The 18035-nt window shown below is 39.8% G+C and overlaps 1 protein-coding gene across 7 annotated transcripts in view; it reads right to left on the bottom strand.

Annotated features, from left to right (window-relative positions):
* Nucleotides 1-18035, bottom strand: part of ccdc88ab (coiled-coil and HOOK domain protein 88ab) — a 65824-nt gene that overhangs the window by 37537 nt on the left and 10252 nt on the right. For all 7 annotated transcript variants that reach the window (XR_002759860.2, XR_002759861.2, XM_087170442.1 and 4 more), the window contains exons 3-4: nt 17032-17140; nt 1895-1964 (exon numbers count right to left, since the gene is read on the bottom strand). Coding sequence is in view for 5 of the 7 variants with exons in the window: in XM_087170442.1 (XP_087026568.1) it covers nt 1895-1964; nt 17032-17140 (179 nt within the window). In the remaining 2 variants the exon portion in view is untranslated. The remainder of the gene's footprint in view (nt 1-1894; nt 1965-17031; nt 17141-18035) is intronic.

Genomic DNA, 18035 nt, shown 5'->3' with positions numbered 1-18035 from the left:
AGAGAGCCAGACTCCACAACCACCGCTGGTCTGAAGGGCTGGCTGACTGACTGATTATCTGACAAGCTAGAGGGTAAAGGGCAGAAGAAACCCTGAGGAATGCAGTCTAATACTTTTGGCCTGCTCTGGTCCACTTGCTCCGAGCTGCCCTCTACTCCTGTCTGCATTGACTTTAGAATTCACTTAGTAATCACTTCAGCCGTGTGTAAGGCCACTGTGTAAGGATGGAAGATTTTCAAGGCGCTGCACATATACTGCTGTGAAATCTCAAACAGTAGACATTATTTTGAGAGTTCTGTTAATGAAAGACTCCCTCTTGGCTTCACAATGACTTAACTTTATTGATTATTATGGGAAGCAGCACTAAGGAATGGATAAAATGCCAAAAGAAAGCTGTTTAGTAGTTTGTAGTGAAGTTAATATTAGTTATAATTTATACTGCAATAAACTGAAAACTACGGGATTGTTTTAGTCTTAAAATCATGACAACCTGTCGTCACTGTTACTTTGGCAGAGCGGTGGTAGATCTTTTTTTTTATCCCTAAGGTAAATCAACAACCAAGTGATCCTTGCATGAAACAGGAACACAAAGACACACTCTCAGTTGTGTGTGTGTGCTCACTGCAGCTCCTTTTGTATCTGTTTACCCTTCATGCCAGTGGGGGCATATGAAAATGAAAGAGGTAACTGTGACCACTGAAAAGTGATGAAAACCACAGCAAAGGCTGCGGTGAAAGTGTGACAAAGGCAGCTGAGGGAGCAAAAGGATTGAGAGGCCATTTCAGCTGCTTCAAAAGATACATATATCTTTCAATGAGCTCTGTCAGCTGCGCCTGGAAACAATTCACTCTGAAGAGCTAATAATTACATTTGCAGAGATGTACATTAAGGCAATGAGCCTTTGTGTGGACCTTTGTGTGTTTGCTAAAACCACTAGAAGGACATTGGATCGGTTTTACTTTTGGAAAAGGTTTTGCAGTGGGGGGCTAGTGTGCCAATAACTGCTCTATGTGGACGAGAAAGCAAGAGGTTACTAATCACATAGCTCTCCTTTTGTCCATACAAACCTTTTATTTCCACAACTGATGCACCATGATCTTAAATGATTGCCTCTTAATAGTCATCTTCTCTGCACAGTGGCTTTATCATGGTCACATTGGAATATCAAGCAGCACTTGGGGGTGCGTAGGTCAAGCGGCTCAAAAATATTTTCATGACAACACTTGACACTGCACTTTTGTTGCTAGGCCACTCAGACATATCAATAGCAAGACTGGGTTCAGAAGGTCAAAGCTTTGCTGCAAAATGATTAAATTGATCTTTGAATTTAACACTTCAGGTAATAAAAGATGGCAGATATGGGCTGCAAGGTCCCTGTGGATAGCATGGGGAATTATATTACACTAGTTAACTCTTTCCCAGGCAAGAGTGACAAAGAAATGAGAAACTTGGTTTTGTCCTTTAAACCAACCTATCAATCTGTCAGTCTCCCGTCACCTGAACAATAAAATCCACATTTTCCCCTTTATTTCTGCCATCATGTCCAACTTGTAGTAATGTGGGTTATGAGTGAAATAGACAGCTAATTACTGAGCATGTGGTGAAACAAAGAAAAAGAAGTAGCTGGAAAATGGGATCTACAGCCTGAGATAAAGTCACTTGAACAATCAAAAAACAAAAGATAATTAAAACAAATCTATTGTTACGCAGCAAAATTATATATGTCCTCTTTGTGATCTGTATGCATGCTGTTCCTGTGATGTTTTGAGAAGGCAGGAATATTTTTTTTGTTTTGCTTATGTTTGGAAAAGCCATGTGCACTTAAATTAAAACCAGCACGGCACTGGTCAAAGTATAAGCTATGTTGTGGTTGTATTTTTTTTAGGACACTTACCAGAGAGAGGGTTTCGGCCCAGTACCAGGACATTTGGTAAAGGCATCATTACCAGTTGCTGGAGACTCTCCTGTCAGACAAAGAAATAAAAAGAAAGTGGTCAGGAGGAGAGAGCATTTTGCCACTTTGTGTGCGGTTATTCAACATGTCATTAGAAAATTCAAGCACTTAAAGTACGGTTTACAAGTGACTGATGAAATAACTGACTGATGGAATTAGTGTAAGTCAAAATTGTTGCCAATAAGAACTCATTATGAACAGACCTCAGCATTACATGTATCTATTTTAGCCAAGAGAGCTGCGGTTTCCAGTGCACGTTTACATCCAAGAGGGTTGATTACAGTAAGAATATAACACTATAACGACAATCCCCAGGGCTCTGACATTAGACTGTAATATCACCTCAAATCAAAGACAGTAATAGCGACCGGCAGGCCTGAGGTACAGAGCGGGCAAGGTGTACACTTCAAAAGATTGAAGACAACCAAGGGACACCAACAGTATCAATCTTCTATGGTGGACAGGCGAGATGGTCTCGCGTGTATTAGTGATGTTATCCAATGTGTGCGAGTGTGTGTATATGAGTCGATGCCAGTGGAATTTATGTGGGTTAAATTGCTGGTGTGGGTTGTGCCGCAGGGCCCCCTCCATTCACATGTCAATCATGAAAACCAAAATGAAACCATGAGCTTCAATTCACAACACTCACACAGACACAACTCATGTGCACACAGACACACTGCGAGTGAGGATGGGTAGGACTTAATTACTGTTGATTGTTTTGGTTTGAGTCAAATCATTTCAAATAATGGGAACTGCTATAGAACATAAACAAGCTACCAGCAACAACTAATTACTTACATTCATATCTTTACAAAATTATATTTCCAAATGTTTGCCCTGGTTATGATGCCAAGTGCATTCACTTCAAAAAGGTCCATGATGCATTTCCCCTAGTGATGCATTATAATCCTATATGGCGGCAATGACTCAACAACAGCCTGCCAAAATATTTTTATAGTCCTAACCTTTAAGGCAGTATAAACACAGTCCAAACCACAGTTGTGTTAAAAGGGAAGGCCAGTTTCTTTAAGCAGAAAGGACATGAAGTTCAGCTAACATGAATATTTCATATCTACCTGATGGCATAGAACAGTTTGAACTCATCTAACCCGTCGCTTCAACTATGCTATGCAGGTTACTGCTGAAGTCATGACAAAGAGGCTTATATAAGTAAGGGGTTTTGGAAAAGCCCCCTTCCCACTGTAACCATCTGCCCTATACATATTGCATTACCTCATGGAAACCTGACATCACCGGATGGTTTTGATTGGTTAAAAACAGAGCCACATCTGTGCAGCTTTCACGCATTCTCAAAATAATCAAGTTGACCAAGAGCTGATTAATTCAAAAGTGTCCTAACATACCTTCTACACATTTCTAACCTGCCTCAAAATCATATTGTAGAAGCACAAGTGCTGCAGGGACAAAACAAATCCCTGCTGCTTGCCACTGCTAAGGCCAGGTCAAATGGAGGACACTGTACATAATAGGATATTCTTCACACATCACAGACTTATAGGCAACATAATATATTTCTCACTAATCTGTAGAAAGATGCACATGTTCCTGTCTGAGATTTAGCACCTAGCTTTGAACGAAAGAGCTTCTGTCTCTAAAAGTAGGATGACTAACCCCTAACATGATCATTACAACCGTAGAGTCAATATTATCATATATATACACATAGGATCAGTGCGACTATGGAAACTATGTAAAGATCTGAGATTCTGTCCTTGCACACAACTGTAAAATAGTCTTGTGTGTGTCCTGTTTCAGATTATACGTCTGGCATTACCAGGTTCCACAAACAGGTGAATTGTAACAATTAATTCTATTGCTTTTGGGAGTTCATAAACTTGAACCAGTTAACTATACATCATGTTAGTTTGCACTGGTTAACTACACGTCAATGCAGACTTATGATTATGTTTTCTAAGAGCACATTTCCTAACCCCTAAGCTGCAGTTTTGATAAAATGTCAAATGACTATTCTTTCTTACAAGATTTCCTTTAATTCCATAATTCACACCTGCCTCCGAACACAATGCGCTTGTGTTTGAGGAACCAACACATGTCATTGTTTCTCCATGTCAAGGGAAATTTATTCAGTACAGTTGCAAACACAATTTCAGCTATATCCGCCTTATCAGAGCTTGCAGCAGAGGCAACTCTGACGCCTGTGGTCGTCTAAACCTTTGTTGGCTGTTTGATTTGATCCAGACACAGAAATCCACTGGTTTACAGAGCAAGATGTGGAGAACGGCTCGACAGCTGGCCAGTGCATCTGGTTTCAAGCAGATAATAATACAGAGTGACAGGCAGACAAATGAGAAGCTGCAACAAGATGTATCATAATGTATTGTAAGTGTTTTGATTATTTTGTCCCCATCTGCATTTAATGATGGTGGGTCCAGTTTTGCAATTCACAAGAAGTTCAATTCATGAAATGTGTGTGGAAAAGCACCATGTTTCATAGATACAAACCTCTGAACAAATATGTGACACTGCTCATTATACACCCACTGTGAGACTCACTTTAATAAATGAATGTATTATCACAAAAAAAAGAAATAGTCTGACTAAATCTATTCAAGGAGACCAAAATCATGATGGATGTCAGCTTTAATCTCCATACACACACAGAGACACACAGTGAGGCTTCTATGACTTGAGGTGAAGGTCAAAGTTTGGGCTGCAGTGATGGTCAGTCACGGTTATTAGGTTACGGGCATGGTTGCCATGGTTTCCTGTCAGTGGTGATAAGAGCACTGACCCCAATTGCCCTGTCTGTCCATCTTTCTGTCTACACCCGGGTAAGGGGCCTCGCATAGTAAGAGGTTATGGTGTATTATCATGCCATCCTTGAAAGAAATAACAAGGCCAGCCATGTCCAAACACGTCTACGGAAAATTTATGAGACGATTACCTTTTCAGATGCACAAATGAGATCAGCCTTTAACCACTACTACAAATAATATAAATATCAACCAAATGTTTTATAAATGCATAGAGAGTAAAAGACATCAAAAAATACGGTGAAAAACAACACAACAGATAATGATGATATACTGTGATCGTAATAACAATGACTAATATACGGCAGTTCCAGTCCAAAATGACCACAGACTGAGACAGATTGACTCACCAAGCGTCAGACAGAATAATCAGCAAAACTCAGACAGCCACAGTTGGTGTCTCACAGAGAGGCATTTGGTGCGCCTGACAGCCAATTCACCATGTAAGATTCAAGGCAGCCACTTTGAGCAAAATCTACCAATACTAAAGGGCAAAGAAACCAGAATCTGCATGAACAAAGAAAACTATGAAGCTTTAGGACATTCTGGTACATCTCCCAAGGGTCTTCAGTATACAGAGAGAAGTATATTAGTCTGATTCCTTCTATACAAAGACTCAAGGTCATGACATACTGAACCTTTTTTGAGTTAAAAAGACCACCAGCAAAACAGTGTTGTTCTAGTGCTAATTGTGCTTTTAGCTTTATAGAAAATGATCAGTCACCACAGAGAAGAGGTTTCCTACTGGATCTCTAGTTCTGCAACAACAACAGCACACACACACACACTTTTCTCACTCTCCCCTCAACCACCTGTCCCAACTCTGACCACTGCTCCCCATTAACTCACACTCACACCTGTCTCCCCTTCAATGGCAGCATGTGTTCGCTGTGTAAGCACAACATTTCAGGCTGTCACGCTTTTCATACCACCCAAACATACAGTGGTGACATTTCAATTCATAGGCAGACAGGTATAGGTTCACACTGCTGGGATTCAAGTATTTAGCTTTTAATGAACACAAGTGCAGGGAAAATTTACAATAAAGGCTCAGCTTCAGTGCATGTATCATTTTTTACACAAACAGATGGTGTAGGTCTGGCACTCTTGTTCCAACCCAAAATGATTCATTTAAACTGATTTCCTCTCTTTTCAGTTAAAGAGCTTGCAATGCAACAATCTGTATTGTGCACAGTCATGAGTTTGGTGCAACACTATACCTATTCAGTACCACTTTTCCTTCCTTTCCTTCCCTTCTCAAGGGTCCACTGAGCTGTGTTTCTCTGATCTTCCCTGGTGTTAGATTGGAGCTTTCTTTTAAAAAAAATTAAGACAGCATGAGCTTCTGATGCATTTTCTCTTACTGTTAATCTGTATTCTGTACATGACTTTATTACAGTTAAAAGACAGATTGTGGTACTATAGGACTAATGCAGACTACATGTTTGATAGATGTTGAGAGTAGTTACCACACTGTGTCTTTCCTGCAGAGTCTGGCACAGCTACAGCTTCATATCTCTCTCCCGATGTGCACAAAGTGGTGTAAAATGACTAAATTTTATACCATATGGAGAATGAAATGAAATCACCACTTACAAACTACAGGGTTCTGGCTGCTTAAGGAGCCGGAAATAGCCAAAAGAGCTGCAAACTAAGGCACTCAAGTCCAACCAACTTTATTTGTATGTTGCTAAAACTGGATAATGCATGTGCTCCTAATACAGCACCTTAAATATATTGCTAGTCAAATGTACTGTATTTTTGCGGGATGCGGGTAATGACATGCTTTGAGGATTAGCTGCAGGCTAATACAAAGCTAAACTACAGTAGCCTAACATGCTTCTTGGATTAACTGGCAAAGGCTTAGCTCTCATACATAAAACATGACGGACACTGCAGGAGAGAGACCAGCCACCACACTGAGCATGTCATGGCGATGTGCTACAAACACTGAGAGGCATGCACGTGCACACACATGCTAACACATCTTTCAAATGGAAAGCTGTCCCTGCCTCGCTGTAGCTGTGACAGCAGAAACGTCCTTGGCTTGGTCACTTTGTCGCTCTTCAATATTCACTATCTAATCGTAACAAATGGGGAATATCCAGTCATTTAAATTTTCAAAAAGGCCAATATTCACACAGAGAGGGAGTGAGTGATGAGGCAGAAGAAATGATGGGGAGGACGGAGAAAAAATATAAATGGGGGGTGCAGCTTTGATCCCATCACTTCTCACTCCAGGCACGCAGGGCTGAGCTGCCTCCTCCTCCTCTCTTCCTCCTCTTCTCAACATCTTTCCTTCCCCCCCATCCCCCTATCCTGACACTGTATTGCTGTATTATTGATTCCAGCAGTATTCAGAGCTCCTCAACACTGGCTCATTTTCCATCCCACAGAGACATTTAGACTGACAAGGTCTCGGTTAAAGGGGAGCTCGTCAAACACAATGGAAATTACTCACTCAGAATGTTTTGTCCGTATGAAAAAAACATACAAAAAAAGGCATATTTGTATATATGCAAAGAGAGTAATGAAATCTTCAAGTTAGCACTGCAGGTCGTATAGCGTACTTTATAGAGCTAAATGCAGGCTGAATGGACATCTGCTGAGAGTAGAGATAATGTTCTTTTGATTGAGACAGTAGCCTGGTAGACCACACATGCACAACATGGCAAAGGCTGTGCTAAGACAAATGGTGCATGTGCTCTTAGAGTAGGTAAGAATGCATGTGTGAGAGTCTGTATTAAAGTGGTGTCAGTGGAAAGGTTGTAAGGCTGCTGTGTTTCTGTCTCACAGGAGCCCTGTCTGTTAAAGTAGCCCTCCCCAACACACACACACACACACACACACACACACACACCTACAACTCCTTCCCATCTATCCATCCAAGCACAAGTTCCGCTACCGGCACAGCTTTAACAGAGGACTAATTGTACTGCTGCAGTGTGTGTGTGTGTGTGTGTGTGTGTGTGTGTGTGTGTGTGTGTGTGTGTGTGTGTGTGTGTGTGTGTGTACGTACAAATGCTGCCTGAACACTGAAAGCCTGAATCACGCCCATTCTGCAGACGTGGAGTGTTACCATAGAAACGAGGAGATGGGTTTACTCTCCCAATGCTCGTGAGTCTGACACTCAGTACAGTACATGTTCAAACCCACATGCACGCACACATACACAAATGCGCACACACACACACACACACACACACACACACACACACACACGCACACATAAGCCCTCTCCTGGGTATGGCACTGCGGACTTCTCTCCAGCTGAAAAAAAGAGATTATTATGAACTTGAAAAGGTTACAACCAACAATGGGAAGGAGCATGCTTCCTCTTCCTCTTACATCTAACACACACACACACACACACACACACACACACACAGAAACCACTTAACACCAGCTCTCACAACATCCCCATGAACTGAATCAATGCAAATACAGCTTTTTTTGATGCTTAGAACATAATAGCTTATTGGATGTGTGACTGAAGGGCTTTCTTCTTACTCAAACTCGGGGACTGGCATTTTAACAGGAAATCAACAATGATCTCAAGAGTCTATTGATGTCTATTGATGAAAGCTGAACATGAGCAGCTAAATAAGGGGTAATAAACAAAGGTAAATCAAAATGCTTAAAGGCAAGATCACTTAGGATGTCTTTGAATATAAAGTCTCTAATCATTTGTGCAAAGAAGATTAAAAAAAACACGAAGAAAAAGAAACGGCCTTAATGACAATGTTAGATTTCCTCTACTGAGAAAGTCAGCCGTGTTAGTGGAATACTAACAAATCAAACAAAGTTAGTCATTATTTGTTTTTGTTTTTTTTTTTTACAATTTCTATCTTTTGTAAAATTGTAGCATTTAACTAAAAAATAATTTATATGGATAATTGATCCTCTGCAAGTTTTTCCACCAATTATCACATCATTCCTGATTATATGCAAATTTCATTAAAATAGAAACAAAATTAAGACAGTGTGCTTGGTGAACTACTAATTAATTAGATCTGACCTGAGAAAACTAAATCAACAGTTTTTCTTGGCTCAACAGTAAACTCCACTGAAAAGAGCAGCAGTTGGGGTCTACTGTTGGCCAGATGGACAGATCATCTATAACATGAGGAGGAGGAGAGAACGAGCCATTAGTACCCTGTTTCTTTTGTTCTGTGCTGTTATCTATCAGCTAGAGTGCTTTTTACAACAGGGCCCTGAGGCTGTATGAGTGGACGGGTTGATCCTGCTTCTTGTCTCAAAGGTGGAGGCAGGTGGGCTGGGGAAGCCCAACACCTCAGCCCCCGCCCCATCGCCCCCAGGGCTCTGCTTCACACTGGCTGGAAAAGTTCACACGAGCACACACGCATGTCTTTCAATGCAATTTAAGTTATTGCAATTTGGCACCATTCAAATAAAGCTCCATTGTTTCAGCTGATTGTACTTTCAGATGTAGTGTACTATTTTCAATCCAGTTTAATTTGCTTAAGAGGTTTGCAGTACTAAACTTACCGAGCAGCTGTGATAATGGTTTTCTGCACTGACAATTTAGAGAAAATGGGCTTCCTTTTACTCCACATTTTGCATTATAAAAGGTGTGACTGCTGAATCAATATAGTATGGACACATTCAAACCACTTCAAAATTTGAATTTTAAGGCTGGATTTTATTTTTTCTACCACAGACTGCAGACATAACCCACATGCTCCGGTTCAGTGATGGAAAAGAAGAACGCAGCTTCAAGCTTCCCCTTTAATACACCAACTCTGCTAGCACCTAAAAATAGCTCCCTTCTAGCATATGGGAACCTACTCTACATCATAACTGCCACAAACTCCCCTTCACATGTACTCTATCTCACTAGGCACACACACACACATGTATACACATCTACTTGGTGAGCCAAACTTCACTTCCCACTTGAGGCTGTGATTATATGATGTGACTGGTGAGGGCTTCTGGGAGTAAACAGAACACCACTTTACACGAAGGCCTTGAAAGCTCAAAAACAGTGGGGATGTTTGTTTACAAATATGTCTCAGAATAAGTGAGCGACTGCTTATAGCAGGTGGCTAATTTGAAAGCTGGCGGTAGCAAATGATACTTGAATGACATTTGCTAGAACATTCCCTTTGTTGCTTAAATTCAGAAAAACTACAACGTATGATCATGTTTAGAATTTGTATCAATGACAGATATGTGAAATCAGAAAAGTCTGCTACATGAGAGGCCATATTTACTGTAGCTGTTATTTTAACAAATTGATTTCACTTGAATGATATGTGTTACTTACCAAGCACAGGTAAGGTTTTAGGAACAGACAGAAAACAAGGCTTAAAAGCTTTAAGTTTATTTTATGGCTTGAGCCAGACAGATCAATCTAATTGACCTCTGAGTGGAATTGTATACCTATATTCAACTCCATTAAGACAATTCTGGCTGCCTGCTGCCTGGATGAAATGTTTAAAAAACAAGCTAGTTAGCTTGCTGCTACAACATCATCAACAAGGCATTCAGACTAACTAGCATGTGAGTCTGCATGACGACACACATTTAGCCTCCAGCTACACACACATGCCCTAATAAACTGATTTGCTCATGACTGATGCTGAAAGGGCAGAAAGACAGAGAGTCAAAGGGTAATTCCAGACGTGTAAAAGAACATAAATCCAAACATATATTTTATATGTTTGGATATTTTGCACAAAAGCTCTAGTTGAAGGCAATAAAAAATAAACGCTGACTTGAGGCAATAACTGTAATAACATGGAAAACAAATTAATTTTTTTTCCATTTCGCAACAAGTCGTCAACAACAAAAACAACCATCTACAGCTAAAGCATGTTAAAGCACATTTTGTGTGCATGAATGCATGTAAATACACAAACATGTTTTTCTGTGTTTCAGCTTCATGGTATTAACATACGTCTCGGGTGATCCGCACAGTGGACAGCTCTAACTACATTAGTTTTCACACCTGGCATTGAAATGCATCTTGAGTGACCATTTATGACCAGATCTCACTTCCCCGCTCTATATGCAAATAAACACACAACATTTATGTTTGCAACGACCAAAAGCGAGTCTGTTGTTAATGTGTTTATGAGAGAGAGAGAGAGAGAGAGAGAGAGAGAGCAGGGCAAGGGGGCTGCACACAGCTCTACAATGAAAAAAGGTTTTAGTCATTTGAAATAGTAAAAGAAAAAAAAATAGATTAGATCCACAGTAATATATTTCCCTTTTAATTTCAGTGTTGCAAGCATCGGTTATATGTGGGGGATGCCATAACTCAAGAGTAGTAGTTTTAAAACTAAAATGTATTAGTGTGCATGTGGATACTACTGAATTATATTTTATTTAAAGTAAACACAAGAAACTAAATTCTCGTTAAATAAACAGCGATGATCAAATGAGGGAGAACGAGGCTCAAATTATGTGCTGAAATACTCAAAAAATGTTTTCTTCTGAAAGAACTGTGAAACTCTGAATATTCTCATGCTGGTCTGATAAACATGGTAACCTATCCCCTATTACCTATTCTCAGAGCTTCACCAAAGAACCTTGCAAAGCTTTGGGGCCAGGCCTGCTCGGCATGAATGGTGGCCTCTGTTACCCTATAAACAGCCAAAACAGAGCTCCCAGCCTTTACACCACACCCTAAACCAAAGCAGTGGCAAAGAGAGGACAGGGCCACTCTTCTTTCCAAGAGTAAGATCTTAAGCTTTTTTTAAAGAGGGGAGAAGAATGTTACTTTTAACTGCACACCAATGCAAATCAGCCTGCAATAAAACAAACCGACATTGAAGACCTTCCACTGGAGCCTACAGATTTTTGTAAAACTATCTAACTTAAGTAGACTTTTTCTTATTTGGAAAAAAGGATAGTACCCCTCCCATCAGTTTGAATGAGTAGTTTTGACACTGAATGGCACCAGATGTTCTCAGAGTCTGATTTTCATAAACCAGGATAAAGGGATTCACTTAGCAAGCTTTGAGAAAAGCCAGTAAAAGCACAAAGAATTTAGCTCAGTTGGCTGAGGCTCTATATTACATCCCCCTTAAGAATGCCAAACCAAGGCCACTAAATTAAAAAGAGGCCCAGCATATATTTGGACTGACCACCACAGAAATGAAACCTTGGACTCTGCTGTACGGAAATGACAGAGTAACCGGAAAAGTTAATATCCCACTCTGAAAGCAGAAATGCAATAATTACATAATTACATTACACAAAATATGTCCCCACATTCATCATGTCTGCCTCTACGTAGCATTAAAAATGCACTGTACATTCATATGGACAAGCACAAACGTGTTTATAGCTGTTCAGCCTTGATCTGTTCACCATATCATGAAATCAAAGTCTGAAGCCTGTCTAGACATTGACCCACTCCTACACAATCTACTGCACCAGAATAACAGAATTTCAACACACACACACACACTCCTTATATGCAAGTTCAGCCTGAGAGAGCTCACTCTATGAAATGAAAGCCATTAATATTGAATTTCTTGCCTTGCACCAATTCACTTTTCACAACTACTGCACAAAGTCAATCTCAATGTGTTCCCCATATGGAACATGACACACACATATACACACACATACACACGCTGCTAGGAATACATCTCATACAAAACTGGAGGGGCAGGGAGGGGGAGTGGAAAAGGAGTCATGATAACGGATGGGGGAGGAGAGGGAAAGGTCCTCAACTGTCTGCCTCGGATGGTTAAAAAAGGTTAATGAATTAGTTTTCGCTTGACACCAGAAGATCATTTGGTGAGTCGGCGAGTGCTCCAATTCAATAAAGACTTCCCCTCCTTCCTCCCAGACGCTCTGAATGAAATATAGTGTTTTTATAGAGGAGACAACACATCTATGGGCACCAGAGCATGAGTGTTTGAAAAGCATCACTGCATTGCCTTCAGTAATATATTCACTTTATGTGTATGGATTTAGCTCATGTTGATGCATAACTTTTAAGTTTGCTGAACATGAAACCATGTTGACATAGATTGATATCGTTACCTAGAGAGTTTCTTACCGATTCTGATCTAAGATTACTGGGAAAATGTAATTAAAAAGAGTCTCAAGTGAGATCAATTTATTGAATCAAAGGAAGCAACCAACCATACACGGCTTCCACTCACTCAAAGTCCTCTTTCAAAGTGCTGAGTAGTACAGTAAATTGAAAAACCTGCTAAATCCATTAGCGTAAGACCTGAATGGTTTTGTCTTCATCCATATGGCTCCGGAAATGTGAAACCGGTAAGCAACAAACCAACTACAGGAAAAAGAGACCGACACAAAAGCATATATCAAAGCCAGTTTTACTCTTCATTACCCAATTACCAATTAGCAGAAAACTGAGCGTGAGTAGGTACAGTGTGATCTGTAAGCAGGTATTTAGACATTGACATATTTTGTGCTGTTTTGGCGCTGTATTCCAGCACAACTGATTTGTATTCAAACTGCAACAGAGGTTGAATAACTGAGTTTCATCATCTATATCTTCAAATATGGATATATTAACACCCTCAGATTAAAGCTGACAGTAAGTACTCTGATCTTGAAGGTATTGTTTCATTTCAAATCAAATGAGTTGGAGTATTGAGCAAAAACAACAAAAGATGTGTCACTGTCACAAATACTCACTTAATGCATTGTATGTGTGTGAGTATGAAGCTGTGTGCATGCATGTTAGAACACAAGTTTACTGCAGGTCTGGTTCATAGCCCTTATGTTTTTGTCTGTCTGTGGCCTACTGACGAATGATAACCAATCTGTCCATCTCTCTCTAAGTCAAACTTGTCTCCCACACTTGCTCTCTTCCTTAGTGTTCTTGGATTCTGTGTCTTAGCCTACGTCTGACCATTACTAATCCGAGTCAGTGTCTTCCCTCTGATTAGATACACATTATCCATCCTCTAGACACCTTAAGTGGTTCTCATTTTACTGCTGTAATTAATGAAGCTCCTAATCAACTGAAAGGCTCTACTACCTTTAATTCAAAAAGATTGGGAAATTAAAGGAAAATGCATGAAGGAACTGAGCCCCATGTAATCAAGACCACATTACAATACTGTATGGCTTTTGTCTAAAATATGCACTAAAGTGTTCCACTTAAACAGACAAGTCAATCACATCACCATCTGAATGACTGAATGACTTTCAGTGGTGGGTTAAGCCCCTAAAAGGCCATCAAGGGGACAGACAGACAGACACACAGCAAGGACAGCAGGGATTTGAACCTGTAGGTGGTCTCTGTGAGGCAGAGCCTGCAGACACAAGTGGCTGAACAATAGTGTGACCAGGAGGTCAACGGAGCGATGCAGGGACAAACAGAGAAGATTAAAGAAACGCCGTAGAGGAACAAGAGATTGTTGGCTTAAAATGTCCAACCCTAAAGCTAAAACAACTCAGATTACCCCAACAGTATGGGTTCAATGCCCCCAAAACAAATACATGATGTAATTCAACAACACCCAAAACATTTAATCATCCTCTTTAAATAACAACACATTTTTCAAAAACTTACTTTGTATGTGTTTGTGGGCCACTCAGACCCAGGCTTACTCAACTTCAGGATAAATAATTTTTCAGTTCAATTCAGTACATTTTAAATAATTTCTGAAATCTACTGACCAGAATTGAAATTTAAAAAAGGATTACAATGTGCGAATCAATTCAATGGCAAAAAAAGGCAGTTTAATAATTTTTGTATTGTTTTCTTTTCAACAAGAAGGTTGGTAGTATCGCATAAATATGCCGGATCCTGGAGAATAATACTGGGCATGTCCGGTGGTTAATCGAGTCACCCAGGAGCCTCCAGTAATATCCTTAACCCTTCCTGTCATCCCATCATCCACAGACTCTGCTGGTCACTACTTAACCCCAGCAGCCACTGACACAACCACTGACTCAGACAGATAATTCTGCAAGGTGTTTGAGGCGGCCTAATGGAGCTTTTGTAGGCTTATAATGACAAAGTCTACACAATAGGCCGATTGTTTAAATAAGATGACCCAGGAGTGATTAACAGGATGTTTAGAACCGAGGCAAACCAGATCCAACAAACAATTACTCAAATCACTCACACTCTGCACTTTACTTCAAATATGAAAACAGCAGATAAAAAACAAACAAAAAAAAAAACAAAAAAAAAAAAAAAACCTCTAAATACATAAAAACAACAACTTTTAGAACTAACCAATGTTATTCTAACACTATCTAGTTAGAGGAAATGTTAGATCTGACTAAAAGTTATAGTTGGCCTTACAATTCATTGTTACACCATTTGATATTTTTTTATTTGAATGCCGCCATTTTTGTGATAAGTAAGTGCCTTTACATAGTCTTCGCACAGCTACAGCCCCTGAGGATATGTGTCACAGTCCTAAGTCCTCCTGAGTGTGGGAAAGCTGTGTCTCTGTCAGTGCGACTGCTTGGCCATGACAACATTTCTGAGCTCACTACACTGTCGCAACAGCATGCTGGGTCACGCTCAATTCCTGGTTATCACAAACACAGTTGAGTCACTGTTGCAGCAATGTACTGAATCATATTCTCTCCGCATTGATTCAATTCGCTAAGATCACGGGTTTCACAATTGGCATAACACTTGCACACAGTAAAGAAGTGACACTGTATTTAAGTAATACTGTATGACAGCAGAGTGTAACAGGACATATTTAAAGCCAAAGATCTGCACAATTGCCTAGAATAAAATCTTGACACCTGACATTTCAAAATGACCTGACAGTAAGGATGAGTGGCACGATATCATATGATAATGTCATGACAACACACTGTCTAAGAGATAACATTAATACGCACAATTTAGAGAAACTGGGACCTTGTGCTGTCAAGCCAAGTCAGGCTTTGGTTCAGCCATTTCCCCAGGACTTCAGAAATCAGTCAGACAGTTCAGTATCTCAGGTCATGTTGAGACCTAGTATTTTGTATTTGGATACATCAAGAATGTGTCTCGATGCAGCTGATGAGATCTGCAGTTGACACCTGGTATTGCTGCCCATTCTCACTTCTGATATAATTTGGGAGAAACTGTGAGCACTGCTACGCAGGAAAAAATACTAATTTGCCATACAGACAGAGATGGACTACAAATTGAGATTATATTGACTTTTTTTGGATCTAGCCTTGGGTATAGGCTGCAAACGCTTATCCAAGCAGTTTGACACAGGAAAATCGACTGTGAAACAGTGGTCAAGAAATGGTTCACGATGCATGTGCACAAATGTAGTGCAAATAAAAATATTTTCTTGAATAATAGTATATCAATGCATCATTCCCACCAGTGTTTACAGCTCACGGGATTGCAAAATATGCATTAAAGCCTTTCTTTCATTTTTTCTCCATCTTTTACTCCCTATACACTTCCTCCTCCAGTTTCTCTTTAGTCCATTAGATAAATAGGAAGTGTAAATCGTTTCCTTTTGGTCCAAGTAATGATTAACTGTGGTGAGAACATAGACTGACATGTTTCAGGGCCTGATGAGCAGATATTGTGCTAAGCAGCAAACACAGCCTCAACATGAGATAAGACTTCACTACATGTGACTTGGTGTTCTTCTATCACCGTCAAATCTCTGACTAAAGCTTCAGTCAGTCTTACTTGCAAAAAAAGTAATGATGTGAGCTGCATTTTGTAGTGTTGATCTCTCTCAAGTATAACTGTGACAAACTGAATCCAAAATAAGGCTGATACATATATCAAGGTCATCATCCAACACGGAAATGGTGCACAAGTCGATTTTTGAAATAAAAAGAAAAATAATCTAAGCAAGAAAAAAAAAAAAGAAATACCAGACATTCATCAGAGTAAGTTGGAGAAGCAAAACCACTTCCATGGCTTTATGTCTTTCACATTCCTGATTCCTGTCTCTGTATATTCACTGGGCCCTCTCTACTATCTGAATGATACCACATCACATGCAGTCATGCACATACACACATCTGCAAATATATCTCCATTTATACTGCCAAATCTTCATTGGGCATATGCTTGTGTGGACCCATTTAATTCTGTGCGCGAGTGAAAGCTGTGTTGTCTGACTGTATTGTTTCACTGTTACAGCTTGATCATCATGATTTTACCCATATCAGTATCCACTTTCTCTTTCAGCAGATAACTGCAAAGAAATATCTCTCAACCTTCACCCTCAGCTTGGACATTGTTGAACAACCTTAACTTCTGATGAAGCAAATAGAAGATCAAGTTGTATCTGACCTTTCAGCTTGTTCAGCTGAAATCAATCTTACCTGATAATAGGCTTTTATCTGCCTGATGAGAATAGAAAGGTTCTGGATGCGCAGTGTGGGGTCATTGTTCACTTTCTTGTTGGTCCTCTGCACTGTGGCCTTAGGGTTTCTGTGGGGAAAAAAATGGCATACTGTTATTTAATCGCTCTTTGGAGCAAAGATGAATGTCAGTTAAAGATGTGGACAGACACATTTTAAAGTTAGTGACACTGGCTTGTTTTCAGTTTGACACTGTTGCTCTGTGCAATGGAACAGGGGTGTGTGTGTGTGTGTGAATAAAAACATTAACAGCAAAGTGACAATGGATCCTTGTTTGAGTGCCATAACCACTTTAACAAACCACAGACACATTAAAAGACAGAGCCAAAAAACAAAGCTGCTTCTTACATCTAGTGGTCTACGACTTTCAAATCAAATTCCTAAGTGAGTTAAATCCAACTCAAACTTCTTTGTAAAGCATTTACATTTTTAGGCCACATTTTCATACATATTCGTATTGAAACATTTACAAATTCTACAATACAACTCCTGTAGACTGTACTTCAAACTTCTGAGAGCGGTTCCATTAACATGGTGAAGGGAGTTAACATTCATCAGAGCTCAAAAATAAGGTCAATAACTCTCTCATGGTCTCCATTTCTACTCATCCATCTAAATCTAAGAAAAAAAATACCTTCATAGTGTTTACAGAATAGAGAGGCTGTGTGTTTATCTGACTGTGTTGCCCAAGGGATCTTAAAAAGGAGCATGCATGACAACTGCTTTTATCACGGGTGTCAACATGTTTTAGTGAGCATTATAGACATTCCACACACTAACACGGTCCCACCTCCCCAGCTGCCATAATCTACAGCAAACTAAAATTTGCAAGTCTATTGAAATTACCTTTAGAATATCAAACTTAGTTTCATGTCAAACCTCCTTTTAAACTAAAATTTACTGCAGAAGACATTCGTGTAACTAATGAAAAAAAAAAGATGTCCTTAGAATATGTCAGTCGATCT

The sequence above is a fragment of the Seriola lalandi genome, unplaced genomic scaffold (genome assembly GCF_002814215.2).
Source record: "Seriola lalandi dorsalis isolate HSWRI2012SDOR001 ecotype SW California unplaced genomic scaffold, Sedor1 jcf7180002054948, whole genome shotgun sequence".
In the NCBI taxonomy this organism is placed as follows: Eukaryota; Metazoa; Chordata; class Actinopteri; order Carangiformes; family Carangidae; genus Seriola; species Seriola lalandi.
The sequence above is the reverse complement of the archived record's forward strand: the minus strand, read 5'-3'. Positions and strand labels throughout refer to the sequence as shown.